The sequence below is a fragment of the Ostrea edulis genome, chromosome 8 (assembly GCF_947568905.1).
Source record: "Ostrea edulis chromosome 8, xbOstEdul1.1, whole genome shotgun sequence".
In the NCBI taxonomy this organism is placed as follows: domain Eukaryota; kingdom Metazoa; phylum Mollusca; class Bivalvia; order Ostreida; family Ostreidae; genus Ostrea; species Ostrea edulis.
In genome coordinates, this window is record NC_079171.1 from 58105012 (window position 1) to 58124278 (window position 19267).

The 19267-nt window shown below is 35.9% G+C and overlaps 1 protein-coding gene across 1 annotated transcript in view; it reads right to left on the bottom strand.

Annotated features, from left to right (window-relative positions):
* Positions 1-16881, bottom strand: part of LOC125662623 (multiple epidermal growth factor-like domains protein 6) — a 51688-nt gene extending 34807 nt beyond the window's left edge. The window contains exons 1-9 of the mRNA XM_056147733.1: positions 16474-16881; positions 13909-13975; positions 11051-11119; positions 8809-9429; positions 8232-8369; positions 6592-6732; positions 5824-5932; positions 4735-4796; positions 4211-4332 (exon numbers count right to left, since the gene is read on the bottom strand). Of these exons, the coding sequence (XP_056003708.1) occupies positions 4211-4332; positions 4735-4796; positions 5824-5932; positions 6592-6732; positions 8232-8369; positions 8809-9429; positions 11051-11119; positions 13909-13924 (1278 nt within the window). The 5' untranslated portion in view covers positions 13925-13975; positions 16474-16881. The remainder of the gene's footprint in view (positions 1-4210; positions 4333-4734; positions 4797-5823; positions 5933-6591; positions 6733-8231; positions 8370-8808; positions 9430-11050; positions 11120-13908; positions 13976-16473) is intronic.
* Positions 16882-19267: the final 2386 nt, after the last annotated feature.

Consider the following 19267-nt stretch of genomic DNA (forward strand, 5'->3'; position numbering starts at 1 on the left):
AAGCACAACAATAAACAGGTCTCTTAAGATAAACTACACACATGACAGATTCCAATTTCATGGATTGTGATGTTCAAAAGCTATGCCTCAGCAACAAATCATTGGACCGGAACCAAAATCGATCTAGATATGTAGCCTGTGTTAAATGCATCCATGTATGAAACGAATATCTCCAAGCACGGCGTAAAAAATGTCCGGAAAACGTATTTGAGTTTATTTTGAATGTCCAAGGTTCATAATTCAGTACAAAAACAGTACACGAGAACACAATTCGAATTTGATCTGTAGGTTGCCATGACAATGAACCAAATACCAAAGGCATATCAGCATATTGACGAAAAGAGTGCGGAAAATGTAATTGCCGGGCTGACAGACAGACGGACAGACGGAGTGTAAACCTGAAGTTCCCTTCGGCTTCTACGGTAGAAGACTACTAAGTTAATTGCGTTTGGTGATTAGATCGTTCGCTTCGTGGCCTGGGGGTCATGGGTTTGAGTCCCTACCGTATCTTAGCTGCGTGAAAGCAAAGACGTAGATATAGGCAGTGATTGCTCCTTTGTTAAACGTCTGGCATGGAGAGATGAGAGTCGTGGAACTTTCATATGGAGAAGTCTCGTGTCGCGGTGGACGGACGATGTTACGATAAAGAGGTCTCACACCCGAGGCTCTGTTTGATATGCAGGAAAATATCTCACTGAGTGAATATCAATGCCTTGTGTGTGATGAAAGTCAAGTATGCAACTCTGACCTCCAGTTAGCAAGATTACAGGAGCAGGCCACCGCTCCCAGTCAAGGAAGGAAGTCGGATTTAACCAACCAATAATTAGTTTTCCCCGCATTGTCTAACCGGGAGCTCTTCATATGCATACTGGTATATCGCGGCACAAAGCTGACCACCAACTCTGACCTCCAAAGTAGATAGATTACAGGAGCGCACCACCACTCCCAGTCAATTCTTTCAAAAACATTTTTCGTCACTGTTGCAAATAGACTGTGTTTAAAATCAACAGTGATCATCCTAGCACTGTATAAAATTGTGATAGAGTCAATGATAAGAGTAAAATGTAACCTGCCGTCAAAGGTTTTTCTTATCATTCTGTTCACAGCAGTTTTGTTCGTCAATTTTTAACAGACTGGAGTTGAAAAGGCTATTGGTATTGGTGACATTGCAGCTAAAATTGTTAAACCTTTGTCATGATTAGACTTTTGAACCCGGTAACTAATGTTGTAAAGTTTTGGTTTTTTTAAGATGTACATGTACTTCCTTGGTCATTTGAAAATAGCACAATTTGTTCCTCTACACAAAAAGAACAATACATCAGAAAAAACAAAAACCACAAACCTGTTGATATATTACCTGCATTGTCAAAGATTTTTAAAAGGGTTAGTTATCGGAGTCTTTTAATTACCATTTTAATGACAAGTTATCAGCGTATTACTAAAATTTGCTTAAGATTGGAATTCAGCTCTCAATCATATAAAAAATTACACTGGAGTAATTTTGATGTATTAATCAACAGAATTGGATTGTATCTCGCATGAAATTATGCAGCAAAATCAAAATGCATGAAAGGTGAAGATAACGAACAGTGATCAATCTCATAAGTCCTATAAGCAATACAAAATAGATAGTTGAGCAAACACGGACCCCTGGACACACCAGAGGTGGGGTCAGGTGCCTAGGAGGAGTAAGCATCCCCTGTAGACCGGTCACACCCGCCGTGAGCGTTACAGGGGCATATGTGATCCGGTAAACGGAGTTTTACGGTTGTACGGGAAAACCTACTACTCTCATTGAAAGCTATCTAAGTAACCGGAAATAATGTGTAAGGGTGGGAAATGTTGGCAATTTTTACAACTGTACAAAGGTGTTCCACAAGGTTCTATTCCTGTTCATGCTATATTTATTTTTATTATAAATTATCTTTTTAAATTTGTCGCCGATCATGACGTTTACAATAATGATAATTATTCTTTCAATCAAAAGCAACGACATTAATGCACTAAACGACTCTAGATTCAAATTCGTTCATTCTTGTAAAGTGGCTTACAGACAATCCAATGCAAGAACGTCCTGATAAATTTCAATCAAGAAGTCTAGGGGAAAACAAAAGAGGATTGCATGTGCTTTGAAATAGATGACAATACTTATTTGTATTTTGTATATTATACAATGTTTATCCAGAAAGTAAATTTAACCTTCCCGATGTTACTCTAGATTAGCGGCCATGTTTCAAATATCTGTAAAAAGGAAAATGTGAAGACAACAAACAGCAAACAATCAAAAAGCTTCTCACAATTAAACGTTCTTAAAAGAATTAGTGTAGAACTGACAAAATCATGTCAAATATTAGCTACTGTCCACTAGCCTGACATTTTGTGGTGAATGAGAAACTAGAAAGGGGGAGGGGATCGGAAGAGGGTTTTCTGTTTTCATATACGACGATTATAAAAAAAACAACCTTGAACAGTAATAGCTAAACTTGTACAGTTATCTTCTTAAAAAATATCAAAATCAAACGCATCAGAACAGTGGCCGTATAATGTTTTAAAATTCTTAACAAACAATGTCCAACCTAACTACACGATTCTATTGAAAAGAATTAGCATATTCCGCTAGATACGCAGACACTGCGAGGGCCTCCGTGGCCGAGTAGTTAGAGCATCGCGCTCTGTCGGCGCGGGTTTGAATCCCGCTCGCGCCGTTAAGTGAGTTTCAGTTTACTTTCGGAAGATTGGTGGTCTCTTCCCAGGTACATCGTATCTGGGTTCTCTCTTCCACAAAAAACAAAAAACGAAGAAAAAAAACAACAACAACTGGGCGCCACCAGGTAACTGAAAAATTGTTGAGTGTGGCGGAACACATAAATCAATCAATCGAACATTGCGGGTTTACCACACTTTAATTCAACAACATATGGATTGAAGTTTTTTTTTTATAGACATGCAAGTCTATTAAAACTGTGGATTTCATTCCCAGAATCTTAAGAAATAGTACAACTTTCACCCAATTTAAATAAAACATTAGCAGCTACATGACACGTGGATTGCTGTACTACACTACCTGTACTTGTAGCTATTTTTATGGCAGAAGTATTTTACTAAAAAATCATATACATGTAACCACAAATATCTGACACAACTGGCGTTACCTTTTTTAATTACTGTTTACATGCAGGTCGTTTACCGCGAACTAACTTAAAGACTCTAGTGCTACATGTATATATAGCGTACTTACTATGTCTTTATTTAAGTACGTACACGTATATGCGTTTGTGATAGTGTAATAGTATTGTCTTGTATATGTTGCCTTATCTGATTTTCATGTATTTAGTCTGAAAACAAGCCTTTAAAAGAGCTAATGTTTCTATTTGTACACCCGGCTACATGTATAAGTAAGTATTATCTTATTGATCCCGTGGGGACCCGGGTTAGAATAGGTCCTCAGTACCCCTTGCTTGTCGTAAGAAGCGACTAAATGGGGTGGTCCTTCGGATGAGACCGTAAAAACCGAGGTCCCGTGTCACAAGCAGGTGTGGCACGATAAAGATCCTACCCTGCTCAATGACCATAAGCGCCGAGCATAGGCCTAAATTTTGCAGCCCTTCGCCGGCAATGGTGACGTCTCCATATGAGTGAAATATTCTCGAGGGGGACGTTAAACAATATTCAATCAATCAATCTTATTGATGAAAATGTGGAGCACTTCAGCTGCAGCAGGTTGATATGAGTTTGAAATTGATTAGCTGATTGATTGTATATTGTTTAACGTCCCTCTCGAGAATTTTTCACTCATATAGAGACGTCACCATTGTCGGTGAAGGGCTGTAGAATTTAAGCCTGTGCTCGGCGCTTACGGCCTTTGAGCAGGGAGGGATCTTTATCGTGCCACAAATGCTGTGACATGGGCCTCGGTTTTGTGGTCTCGTCCGAAGGATACATGTGACGTACAAAAAAAAAAAAAAAGAATAAACAATGATAAATACTATGAACACTTAAGTTTAATAAAAATCTGTATAATTGTGATACATTATTAACATTTAAGTATACATGAAGGATACACCATGCATTTAATTCAAAGTTAAAGCAATTAATCCTTATAATTTCCATGAAGTTGTGAAGATAGCTACGATTAGCGCATTTCTTGATTTTATTTGACGTTCCCGATCGGTTCCTTGGCTGTCACGTGGTTTTCTAGGCCGGCCCCTTATGTACCATGTTCCGACAAAGTCTCACCGCCATTACCCGCGATGACCTGTCCATCCGTGTTTTTAGCAGTGTCGTTACCAATGTCTTTGAGAAATACCTCATTTGTGTCCATTGAACTTCGTTCTTTAAAATGAACAATTACATTAAGACGTATTCCACATATGAAAATGAAGTCGACATACGATTAACTATACAATTCATTTCGTGTTTTTCATTTTCATCAATTGCTCACTAGTTATAATTTTGAGAAGACTGTTTTGATATATAGATTATCCTTTCTTTACGGTACTTCTCTTCTTTGTTCGACTTCATATAGTTTTGAATATCTCCAGCACGAGAATACTTACGTTAACCATATGTTTTCTTCTTCACAGGTACACATACCGTTATGGTTCTTTTTCACAGGTACACATACCTTTATGTTTCTTTTTCACAGGTACACACACCTTTATGTTTCTTTTTCACAGGTACACATACCTTTATGTTTGTTACACATACCTTTATGGCCTTTACAGTTACACATACCTTTATGGTTTTCTTTTTCAGAATCCGTATTCTTTATTTGTTCATCTTGCTGCTTTCTTTTCCTTTGGTAAAATAAAAAACACTATGGAATATCGTGATTCTCTAAGATGTCCTCCAAATCATCATTCACAATGTGTATAGCTATATGTACACTGTAGTAGTACCTTTGTGTGTGTATATAGTTACATACATAGTGTAACAGTACCTTTGTGTGTATATACAGTTACATGCATAGTGTAACAGTACCTTTGTGTGTGTATACAGTTACATACATAGTGTAACAGTACCTTTGTGTGTGTATACAGTTACATGCATATTGTAACAGTACCTTTGTGTGTATATACAGTTACATACATAGTGTAACAGTACCTTTGTGTGTGTATATACAGTTACATACATAGTGTAACAGTACCTTTGTGTGTGTATACAGTTACATGCATATTGTAACAGTACCTTTGTGTGTATATATAGTTACATACATAGTGTAACAGTACCTTTGTGTGTATATACAGTTACATACATAGTGTAACAGTACCTTTGTGTGTGTATACAGTTACATGCATATTGTAACAGTACCTTTGTGTGTATATACAGTTACATACATAGTGTAACAGTACCTTTGTGTGTATATACAGTTACATGCATAGTGTAACAGTACCTTTGTGTGTGTATACAGTTACATGCATAGTGTAAACAGTTACATGCATAGTGTAACAGTACCTTTGTGTGTGTATACAGTTACATACATAGTGTAACAGTACCTTTGTGTGTGTATACAGTTACATGCATAGTGTAACAGTACCTTTGTGTGTGTATACAGTTACATGCATAGTGTAACAGTACCTTTGTGTGTATATACAGTTACATGCATAGTGTAACAGTACCTTTGTGTGTGTATACAGTTACATGCATAGTGTAACAGTACCTTTGTGTGTATATACAGTTACATGCATAGTGTAACAGTACCTTTATGTGTGTATACAGTTGCATGCATAGTGTAACAGTACCTTTGTGTGTGTATATAGTTACATACATAGTGTAACAGTACCTTTGTGTGTGTATATAGTTACATACATAGTGTAACAGTACCTTTGTACGAGGACGATAACCGTGACGATTATGAGAATGACCAGTAAAATTCCCACCACAACAGCTACAATAATTGTGGTGTCTTCATCCTCATCATCCGCAACATCCACTGCAAGTAAATTCATTTAAGGGAGATAACTCTTTCAGTTAAAGCTTCTTTATGCAACATTCACTACAAATAAAGTCATTGTAGGGAGATAACTATTTTAAATCATGTTTATTTATTTACCATTCACTATATGAAAATTCAATTAAGGAAGATAACCCTTTCAGTTGACGTTTATTCATCTATCATTAAAAAACAAATTCAATTCAATTAAGGAGGACAAATCTTTCAAATCATGTGGGTTTTTTTATTTAACATCCATCACTAGTATATTAAAGACAACTCTTTCATCTGACATTTTCTTCATTCATCATTCACTACAAGTAAATTCAATTCATGGATATATTGCTTTAATTTACCGCTTTAAACATCATCCATATGATAACTCCTTTAAAGGAGATGAGTCATTCAATACATAAACTATCAAAAATATTGTTGTAGAATTTTGTGAACCTATTTGTATCAACAATGATAAAAACTCACATTTAGCCAGACAGTTCATGTAACTATTTGTTTGATCAGATAATAGAAATCTCCACGTAAAGATGACAGAACCCTTTCATGTACTTCCTTTGCTGTGTCCAAAACCTTAAGTATCCTATGACCTTAAGTCCACGGTTACCTATCTGTAATTAGATGATTTATCAAATTTTTCGTCTTACCACTTTCACAATTATGTCCCTTGAATCCCTGCTTGCAGCCCTTTAAGCACGTCCCATTCACCGGGTGGCATTGGATTCCGTCAAAACAATTTGGACTACAGGGGCTGGTGCAGTTGATGCCGTACGAACCTCGTGTACACACTGAAGAAAACGATACCAAGAAGTAAACCCCCTAAAGACACACCCGTGTACACACTGAAGAAAGCACGACCAACAAGGAGTAAACCCCCTAATCATAGACAATGTAAATCCTTAATGTCTAAAATGGAATTTACTTGACTGCTATTTGGTGAACTGAAGTAATAATTGTAATGAATCAAACTTAAATATAATACATGCTACATCAGCTATTTGTGTGTGTGTGTGGGGGGGGGGGGGGGGGGGGGGGGGGTGGAGGGTTGGGGGGCTTTCGCGGCATTTCCAGGATAAAATGTTTGCTTCGTGAGAGATCGTTGGTTCAAACCAAATTCATGCCTTCCCCGCGTCAAACATGGGTAATTGTTACTTTCACTAAACGCTCTTCATTTAAAAGTCAGAACAGTGGTCCTTAATCCTATATGGCGACAGGCTTAGGTATGATCCTGAGGTCAATGCATAGATTTAAACCAATAACCTTTCAATGTGAGTCACAATCATCGACGGTATGTAAAAGTACAATGAAAGCTGTTTCTTCATGGAATAAGGTGAAGATTGGTTATCATTGTTAATAGTCGAATTTGTTTGTCTAAATCAAACTGTTCTTTATCCAGTTAGATGAAGTAGGTCTACCATCCTAACAAAAACACGCAATAATACATTATACTTTGTTAATGGACGACATCGCTAAAACCGTCGATCTCTTTGCTCTTACTTCCCGTGGTTTATTAGAATGGTCGAAAGTAAAGAGAAAAATGGTAATAGTGGCGTCCTTGAAAAGAATGTACATCCTACTCTCCAGCATTCTATTACTCATGGGGACAGAAAAGCGAGACAGACTATGGGTTTGAAATTAACATTTGTAGTTAACCAGTACAACCTGTCATTTGGGTCAAATGATGTTTGATGTGTTTCATATCAATTGTTAGGCCATTCTGTACACATTAATTCTGATTACGGATTACTTCTTTTACCTGATCATGATATAGGGCTCACGGCGGGTGAGACCTAGGCATCTGATCCCACTTCTGGTATGTCCAGGCGTCCGTGTTTGCTTAACTCTTAATCTTGTTTTCCGTATAGTATAGTTATTCATCTTTTTATTAGAGGACATCGGTAGACACGCCTACATCTGTACGTTAACTGATTTTAAGAAATAAAACCTACCTAACACGGTTGATAGATCTTGTTTCAAATTTAGATTCCCTGAATTTACCTTTAATTTAACACTGAAGGAGGCTCGGTAATTTTGGTTTAATCCTCATCAATTTAAGTCGGTTGTATACTCTTTAGCAATATCTTTATCACAAACAGAGTTTGTATTCAATTTAACATTACCTGTATCACAGACTGGAGGTAGTGTATAACTTATGGTTTTACCTTCATCACAATCAGGAAGGAGGTTATATATTATATTTTACCTTCATAATTGACAGAACGTTGTATACAACATGCGACTTTACCTTTATCATGGACAAAAGGTTATATACAACAAATGACTTTACCTTTATCACAGAGAGGAGGCTGCACGCCTGGTATACTGCATCCGTTCACACACTCTCCCGTTTTAGACATACATCCATTCCTGCAATTCACATTGCATTTCTTTCCGCAATCTTCACCATACCACCCGTGCAAACAAACTGTTGTCAATAAAGTACTAGTCATCAATAATCATAGATATCTTCAATCAACAATATTAGGTTCAAATTATGAAAACAATTAAAATCTCGCTGTGTGAATACAATGTTTTGATTGCAAATATATAATCACTTTGAGAATTTATTTTTTGCATTTTTTAAAATTGCTTTTTTTATAATTAATTTAATCAATTGATTTTGAATTTTTGAGATATCAAAACATCAACGATATTCTTTGTGTGTAGATTTGTACTAATTATACATTATACAGGAGGTTTGACATTTTCTTCAAGATTCGTCTTTGACAGTGGAAGGGAGTGCTGAATGTTTTACGTGCCCTTGAGAAACGTTTAACAGCACCTCGAGTGTTATAGAGTATGATATAGACATATCGTATTTCATAATTCAAAAGTCATAATTTAGGATTAATATTAAAAGGTACCGCTGCAGTTTGGTTTTTTCCACCCTGTCTTGCATCCTTCCAGACACAACCCGCCATCTTGCTCACAACTGGATGATTTACAATTTGGGTTACATAGCTCTGTGCACGTTTGGCCATAAAACCCGTCATTGCAGCCTTCCAAACAAGCACCTGTTCTTCTCCCACAAGCCTGATCTCTACAGTTGACGCTACAACGATCGTTACATTTATTTCCGTGGTATCCCTGCTTACATCCTTCGGTGCAATGGCCTGACGTTGAGTCGCAAGAATCGCTTACACAATTTCGACATGGCGTCTTACAAGCATCTCCATAGTAACCGGATTTGCAAAGACCTTGACATCGGTTTTCATTAAGACAGCCGTTTATGCAGTTCTCAGGGCAACGATCTCTGCACAAATCACCATAGTAACCGGGCTCACATCCAAAATTACAGGATCCCTGATATCTGTCACAGATATTGTATTTACAGTTTGTGCAGTTTTTCTCACATTTTTCTCCATAAAAGCCTTGGTTACAGTCATCTAAACATGATCCATTGTTGACGTCACAGAGTCCCTGGTAACAATTTTGACTGCAGTCAACACAGCTTCCCTCAAAATTGAAAGTGCCTTTCACACATTCTAAAATAGCAGCAGACATTATTACATTTTTGGATTGCGATATGAGATATGATATAAGTCAGTCATTGCATGCAACATCGGGCTTTTAAAGTTCACTTGACCGAATTAATTGGCGCCCTGCCCCTAAAATTTTCAAATTTAAGGTAAATCGCGGTATCTTATTTCGGAAAATGTACTAAACGATAAAAGAAACAATAATTTCTTCCACTCCAGGAGAAATGAATGACAAAATCTTTTGATTTCTTGATTACTTTATTGGGGGAACTTAATTCCCCCCCCCCCCAAAAAAAAACCCCTTAAAATGTGTGTCATTTTATTAATTTCACCTTATTAAAACGATAGAAAATAGTAAAAATGACTAAATAGGAGAAATATTTTAAGCCCCATAAAATCTGTAAAACCCAGGAGCTTCCGGGGGCTTCGACCCCTGGACCAACTGCCTCATAAAGTGGCGCCCCCCGTAACCGCAATTCCTGGATCCGCCCCTGTAATTACATCTTACAACAATGAGAATTTGTCTTTTTATGTTGGGGCAGCTTAATACTTCGGAAATGAAGACCCTAAACAGGGAAATATTCGCCCCTGTTTAATCTTCGCCTCTTTCCCTCGTTGTCAGTGAACATATCTAAGACTGTGGGGAAAACGTTTTCTCTCTCGTCTTTCGTTTAGCACAACTGTGTTTGGCGAATTTACAAGGGGCGAAATCGTTTGTAAGTGTAGATGGGCGAGACGAACACCCATGAAACCAAAATAACTGTGTATACATCAATTCAATTTTGATGTTTGCAATGTAATCACATTAAACAGTTTTATTATCATTTGATTATTATCATTATCAATTTGATTATTCTTGTATTTTAAACTGTCTGTTTATGTTAGTCAGCAATAACCAAGAAAACAAACTATTTAAAACTAATGGGTTTGTTTGAATTGTACTTTGTGTTTCGTTTATAGATCTATTGAAGTTGTTTGTTTGGATTGTATCTACCGTATAAATAGAAGATTTTGTTTGGATGCTATTTCCTGTATGAATACAAGGGGTTGTTTGGATTATATTTCGTGTGTAAATACAAGTCACCCTATGCAGGTAAGAAAATATTGCGTCACGCTATGTTGGTACGTGAACAGGGGGACATGCAACCATAGTGCTCATTCGATTCACAGACTCGTGATCTTGTTCTCCCTTCTGAGTGAATGTACATTACCTGTGAACACTCACGTGGTTCCTTAAAGGAATATTCTGTTTATAATCTGTGAGTACTTACGTGGTTCCCTAGAGGAACACTTTGGTCGTTACCTGTGGGCAGGCAGGTACCTGTACGTGATTCTTATTAGGAATATTTTGTTTTTCACCTGTGCGCACATTCGTGGTTCTTGAGAGGAATGTTTTGTTCACTACCTGCAGACACACTTACAAGTGGTTATTGAGACGAATGTTTCTAAAGGTCTTCCTATGCATTTTACAGCAACATAATTAGCTGAACCACGTAAACCAATGTAAAAGAGTTCTACTGTGGCACAATGCTCATTAGTACTACCCCAGCAATATCATTTACCCACGGCTGAAACTTTCAAAGGTATATCTAAAATCAATCTAAAATGTGAATGATTTTTCCTGTACCTGTGACCTGTGCGTCGGTGTCCTGGAGTGACCTAATTACAAATATCACAAAGAGGGCGATCATCCAACCTACATCAAAAAGAAAGAATCACTTGAGGAAAGCTTATAGAGAATTGAAAATTACTGAAGTGTCGTAAGATTTTCGGGGGGGGGGGGGGTGTCAATTTTTGTGGACTTCGTAACTGCGTCTCTCCAAGGAATTTCAAACCATGACAAAATGCATAAAATATATATAATAAATCAATGTACAAAAACAATATCTAACAACACTATGAAATATCGATAATCCACGAAGACCCCCCCCCCCCTCCTCCGCATCACAAGATTTAACAGTAGCTGAATATAACCCAAGGTCCGCAAATAGTCAATGGTTTGAACTTGGCTGTCTAAATGATTAAAATGATAGTCATTTCCTCATGAATGCAAACAATATGCATAGGAATCTTGGTTTAATACATATGTGTGCAATTACTTTAACGGTTGGGAATATTTCAACAGTAATGAAAGCGTAATGTAGATATGAAGAATGAATTTCATTTTTAAAACAGCAAATATTCATGCCAGTATACATGTATTTATTATGGAGCACTTATGCGCTTGATGAAGTAAAGCAACCCCCCCCCCCCCCCCCCCGTATTTTCGAAACTAATTATACATAGCAATGTCCTTCATAGAATTGATGTGTGACAGCATTTCCCTAAATCATGTCGACTTTTAATCTTCAAAGTTTCTTTTTTTCCTTCTGGTTTCACAATCTGTATGTGCATATCACGTGTGCGATTCAAGAAGAAAAAATAAATAAAGTTTTTACAATTTTGTTTTTCGCCATCCTGTATCAAAACCTTACAAATAGGCAATAGGAAGTAGAATATCACGATTATCAGGGGAAAAAAACCCCCCTTATTTTCTTCTTCCATCCGCTTTGCGATAATTACATGCATCATGAAATCGTTCGATTTGTTTTTAAACATGTTATTTTACAGAAATTTCTACACGGAAAGACACGCGACTTTCACTTACATACCTCTGTTAACGGCTCGAGTTTTCTTTTTCAAGATTCTTGAGAAACTGTAAAATTGGTTTTCATTTCAATTGCAAAAATGAACAGTAAACAAATGTCAAGGGTCACTAGAAGCATTGGATTGTGTCTACACGCGGCTATTGTTCGACTGCCCTATATAGGTAGAAATGAATTGTAATGGGAAATAAATGAATTGTAATGGGAAATAAATGAATTGTAATGGGAAATAAATGAATTGTAATGGGAAATAAATGAATTGTAATGGGAAATAAAAACTACAATAAGTTCCTTGCACTTCATCTTCCTCATATATCCTCAACTAGTTCTTAACTTTCTTTCATTAACCATGAAAAAAGGGGGTTTACGTGTGAAATAAACAGCTAATCTTAAGTCGTTGGCAGAGGTGTGTGTGTAAGGAACGATAATCCTGGGTAGAGATAGCTATATATTGTATCGCGATCTAACAGGCTATTATACAGAGAGATGTTAAACATTGTGGATATTTATACAATCATTTATGTACTTAATGCAATCAATTATTTTACTTTTGAGCGGGGTGAAGATTTCTAATACAACAATAGAGTATGAATACCGCCTTATGTTTTATCCCATACATAAAAGGACAATCTATTTTAAAAAAAAACTTTTTGGGGGTGGGTGGGTGGGGGAGGGGGGGGGGTATTGGAAATTGAGATATTTGAGGTGCAAATAGACGACGTCGATTAAAAAATGTATCACTGGTGTATATTGTACAATATGTAAAATAGAAAGCGCTTAAACATTTATTATTGACCATTGCTCATTATAGAAATGGGGGAAGCGCTCGACCATTCTGCAAAAAGAAAAATTAGGATAACAGTATGGTGTTTAGATGTGCACGTGTGTATTTTCACTTCAATTCAATAAGATTAAAAAAAACCCATAAATATCTCAGAAATAATAGCGTTACGAAGGGCTTTAAAAGTCAGCGACCAGCACTGAGTATTATGTCGGTATAGATCTACTTTCCCAATCTTCTTTACCGATTGAAATGATAGCCATTTCCTCGTGAATGTAAACAATGCGCGAATGAATCTTGGTACAGTCTACTCCGGATATAATGAAATTCAGGGGACCGACCTGAATTGTTCATTATATCCAAAGTTCAATATAACCAATGCTGAACTACACAACTATTGCTACTGGGGGATTTGATTTAACTTCAATATAACATATATTTCAATATAACCGACTTCAATATAAGTGGAGTGGACTGTATATACCATACGTCTACTTCAACGACTGGGAACAGTCCGACAGAAATAGAAGTATAATGTAACTACAGAAAATACATTTTATTTTTAAAATTCATAAGGGCAGGGACAGCAGCTCTCCACGCCGGGCATGATGCAGGGACAGCAACTCTCCACGCCGGGCATGATGCAGGGACAGCAACTCTCCACGCCGGGCATGATGCAGGGACAGCAACTCTCCACGCCGGGCAGGGCAGGGACAGCAACTCTCCACGCCGGGCATGATGCATCGCAGTTCATACTCTCGTGTATTTTCAAAATTGAGATTTGTTTCTTAAATGTGCACAAAACGAAAATGATAATAAACGTAATGCAAAGTCTATGTACCGGAAACGTAATCAACAGTGGAAACGTAATTAACAGTGGAAACCTAATTAACAATGGAAACCTAATTCACAGTGGAATCGTAATTAACAGTGGAAACCTAATTAACAGTGGGAACCTAATTAACAGTGGAAACGTAATTAACAGTGGAATTTTAAGTGTATACTCACACTTTAATTTAGTTTCGTCGCTGTACATTTAACACAGTATTGAATACTTACACGACAGGCGAGCCATTCCATCCAACTATGTAGAGTGAGATCATGTGCCAAGACGCCTCTTGTGATCCTTCAATAAACAGGAAGAAAAACTACGGGACAATAACTAATTATCATACAGGACAATAACTAATTATCATACAGGACAATAACTAATTATCATACAGGACAATAACTAATTATAAAACAGGACAATAACTAATTATCATACAGAACAATAACTAATTATCATACAGGACAATAACTAATTATTATACAGGACAATAACTAATTATCATACAGGACAATAACTAATTATCATACAGGACAATAACTAATTATCATACAGGACAATAACTAATTATTATACAGGACAATAACTAATTATTATACAGGACAATAACTAATTTTTATACAGGACAATAACTAATTATTATACAGGACAATAACTAATTATTATACAGGACAATAACTAATTATTATACAGGACAATAACTAATTATTATACAGGACAATAACTAATTATCATACAGGACAATAACTAATTATCATACAGATACAGGACAATAACTAATTATTATACAGGACAATAACTAATTATTATACAGGACAATAACTAATTATTATACAGGACAATAACTAATTATTATACAGGACAATAACTAATTATCATACAGGACAATAACTAATTATCATACAGGACAATAACTAATTATTATACAGGACAATAACTAATTATTATACAGGACAATAACTAATTATTATACAGGACAATAACTAATTATTATACAGGACAATAACTGATTATTATACAAATGCATGCACGGGTATGGGGAATATCGATGTACGTGCTGAAACAACTTCACTGGTTCATGTGAAGGGTATATGGAATAAAGGCGCTGATTAATTGATTATATGAACTAAGTCTCGTAAACTTAAAAACAAACATAGAAATCCAACAATGTCTACAATATGTTGCCGAAATATTTTTTGTGTCTGTTTCCTAATCTAAATATTAGTGTTATGTATAACTTTGCGAGGATTTATCTAAACACAAAATATATACCATGCTTAAATATGAAAAAGAACTTGATGCATTGTGAAAATAGATTAAAAGTAAAAGAGGAATATCAAAAGTCAGATACACATCAGATGTTTAAGCCATATCCCATGACCTAATTATTCTGGATTTTATATAACACATAGTCTGAAGCAGTTGATTTATTAACACTGTACCGGATGATGTTGTCCGTATCCGTTTTAGTTTTAGAATATATGTGTAAGATTTTTGCTGGTAACCTTAAGTTGACACACCTCCCGGAGACAAGAAATGATCTGTCTAACACTGTGCTGGTGAATGATTTTGACCCCATTTTGAAATCAAATATATATTGTAATATGATCATTTACATTTTCCTTAACTGAGGGTGATTTTATGCAAATTAGCTTATCACATGACACACAGATTGCAAGGGAGGCAAGATGCGTAGAACACATCTAAGCCGTTATATACTATACTAGTTTTAATCTCCATCATTCATGCCGTAAACAAATACATAATATAGTACTTCTTATTTCATTTTCAGAATTGCTCACTCATTTTGAGACGTCGGCAACTTCAAGTGAAGTACCACAAACTTTTGTCTTATGCATGACGTTCAGGGTCGTAACAGTGAGGGATTCTGTCGTGACAGGGGACCTCCGTTTTTAAGGTGATATCCTAAAGACTATTGCGTTTTACAACCCATCATTGAATGTTATATGTCGTGTTTTATACCAATTGTTAGACCGTTCTTTACACGCGGATTTCGACTACGGATTACTCCGGGTTTTTTTTTTTTATCAAGATATAGGGATAACACCGGGTGTGATGCTTATTATTCCTAGGCACCTGATCCCACCTCTGGTATATCCAGGGGTCCGTGTTTGCTCAATTCTCTATTTTGTATTCCTTATAGGAGTTGTGAGATTAATCACTGTTCGTTATCTTCACCTTTTCATCTCATGCCGCGCACGTTGCAAAGAAACAGTCCCATCTATGGTTAAACGCGGCCCCGATAAAGGGATATATCAAATCCGGACCTCGCATTCGCGAAGTGAGCGCCCTATTTTTAGGTTACCGCGAGCACTTTCTAAACATGTAAATATATCACGAGTGTTACTATTTTCAGAAATGTACGTCGTTCCCATATTTATCTTCTTAAACTCGCTACTCTATCAACACTGTTTAAATCTCTGTAGTAACAATGATATACATAGCATGTTCTATTATTTCCAATATAGCGATGAAAGTTAAGAGGTCCTGCATTTCCTGATTGCCCAATGCAGTGCATGATTTTCAATATGAATGTAGCTTGACGTAATAACTGGGAATTTTACAAGATTTAAGACAATTTAGCTTCTAAACCTCGACTTCATGAATAAAGGGAAGTAACTCCTGGGTCTACGAATGCTATTAAATCGACTACGAACTCTCTTACAAATGGACCTCTATAAAAAGATAACGTGATTTATATTCATAGGAACGCATCTTTGTTTTACAATAAGCATTAATCAATAGCATTTCCATTAAATAACAAAGCTTCTTACCGACAGAGAATTCGTTAGTTCTTTTCCGAAAGGGGGCGTGACACAAATCAACATATCTTCTGACGAAGGAAGCAAAGTGAACAGAAACGTAAACAAAGTCGAAATATTCCCTATTTAACAATCCATCTTAATTAAATTGCTTAAATTACGTGGTTGACTGAGTTTCAAGGCGATGCAGTAATGCGGCAGGGCGCATCAATGTATGAAAAATGAGCGAGAAATTTATCGTTTTAGCTCGGGGGATGTACAACTACGTGACGTTTATAGAAGATATTTGATTTTATCAATTTATTAAAAACAACAACAACAACAACACACACACAAAGCAAAATTGGGTAACAATTACATGTTCACAGTTAGATTGATAACCGGTATTGGTCTGTGTAATGATTTGAAAAATTATGTTTAGTTACCGTTGAAATTTTTTAAAATATGAAACTCATAGTAAAATCCTCTCTCTCTCTCTCTCTCTCTCTCTCTCTCTCTCTCTCTCTCTCTCATGGTCGCGAGCTGTTTAAAAGTTTTCTTTCGTAGAAGTTGAATTGAACCCCTTCCTGCTCGGAACTAAAGTAGGCATCCATATTTATTTAATTCACCATTGCTGCACATCCAGTTTTTCTTCAATGCGACAATTAGGCCTAATTTTACTTTTATAGAAATATTCCAAATATTATGTGTGTTTGGTGTATGGTGATCTTGAATAATACGTCAAATAACTGGATCTCAAGACCGTGTATTGTGTGATAGCGTGTAAGCTTCGAACGTCTTCTCCCCTAAATAAAGTCTTCTCCTAAAATCTTCTCCCCTAAAGTCTTCTGCTCAAAAGTCCTCTTCTCAAAAGTCTTATCTCCTAAATAAAGTCTTCTCCTAAAATCTTCTCCCCTAAAGTCTTCTGCTCAAAAGTCCTCTTCTCAAAAGTCTTATCTCCTAAATAAAGTCTTCTCCTAAAATCTTCTCCCCTAAAGTCTCATCTCCTAAAGTCTTCTGCTCAAAAGTATTCTCCCCTAATCTTGCATGCAACTACAGATTACAGTCCAGATTACAAGTGAAAATATGAAATATAAAATATTTAATAATAAATTGAATTCTTAACGATACACGAGGGTATGGATGGTAACGGTTTGCGTTGGCTGTCTTTTCATGAAGTCCGTTACATATCAACATTCCACTTTCAACTCTTACGATAGACTAGTATATTCACGATAGACTACTAGATTTACGATAGACTACTATATATTTACGATAGACTACTATATTTACGATAGACTACTATATTTACGATAAACTACTATATATTTACGATAGACTACTAGATTTACGATAGACTACTATATTCACGATAGACTACTATATTTACGATAGACTACTATATATTTACGATAGACTACTATATTTACGATAGACTACTATATATTTACGATAGACTACTATATTTACGAATATTCATACGCTCCTTGTTTACAGTTACAGCGTGACATGAAGAAATGACTATCATTAAAATTTGTATAGATAGAAAAGGCAAAAAAAAAAACAAAAAAAAAAATCTCATATTTAAGAAATTAGCAATAGTAAGTTGTCAACATAACTTCTGTTGACATAACATTTAATGGTTGGCGTAAATGCAGTCTTGCGTGATAAAAAAGCATAAGAACATCTAGATTTGTGCACGCCCTTATTTGGTTTTTCCATTCAACCTAGATTGATGATTTGTTCTTTTTAGCATCAATTGTAAGAAAGGAATACACCATTGCACTTCTGCTGTATAGCAGGAAATTAACTCGCGGAATTCACTTTCGCTATATTCGCTGAAACAAAATTTCCGCTATTCTAACATTCACTGAATTAATCTTGCACGCTGATAAGAAATCGAGTTCAGGATATTTTAAAGATTTGTTTTAACCTGCTATACGGTATTCAAATCCTTCTTTCAATTGCATGTATTTCAAAAATAGAATTCACCAATAAAATGGGTAAACGAACTCTTTCAATCGCATGCCATGTTTATTTAAAAATGAACTCAATCTCTGATAAAATCATGTTTTTTACTTATAAATGCACTAAGCATCTTTTATATATCTTTGTGCAATTTCGGAATGGTCATTTTATGCATTCAACGATATTAGATTTGTTTACTTTTTAAAAATGTAAAAACATGCAATTTCAATACAAATTGATGAATATCTCTATAGACATTGATAACCGCATTATTATACAGTCTGAGTATCGTATTATTATACAGTCTGAGTATCGCATTATCATACAGTCTGAGTATCGCATTAGTATACAGTCTGAGTATCGCATTATTATACAGTCTGAGTATCGCATTATCGCATTATTATACAGTCTGAGTATCGCATTATTATACAGTCTGCATATCGCGTGCTCTTGCTGTTAGTCATATATTGATTGTTTATGTAATGAATAGGGAAAACATAGATTTCTGTGTAACAGCTGAACGAAATATCTAATTTTCTTTTGAATCGGTGACAAGGTGAAACCAATTGCATAATAATAGTGATAATGATAGTTAATGTAGCTTTAACTTTTACGTGAAATTGTACATGTAATGTGTTTTACAAAATATATTTTAAGGTTGCAAAATAGGCGCCTCAGTGCACAAGAAACGGTTGTGAAGTGTTTCATTAAAAAATCAAAATAATGATTTGAAAATTGTGTTGCAATGAATGTCACAATCAAAAGACTTTTAATTTCCCAGCGACTGAGGAAGGAATAGTCACCGCCTATCTATGTTTAACGTCTTGTATTTGAAAAATAAATCATCCCAAGTTGTTTG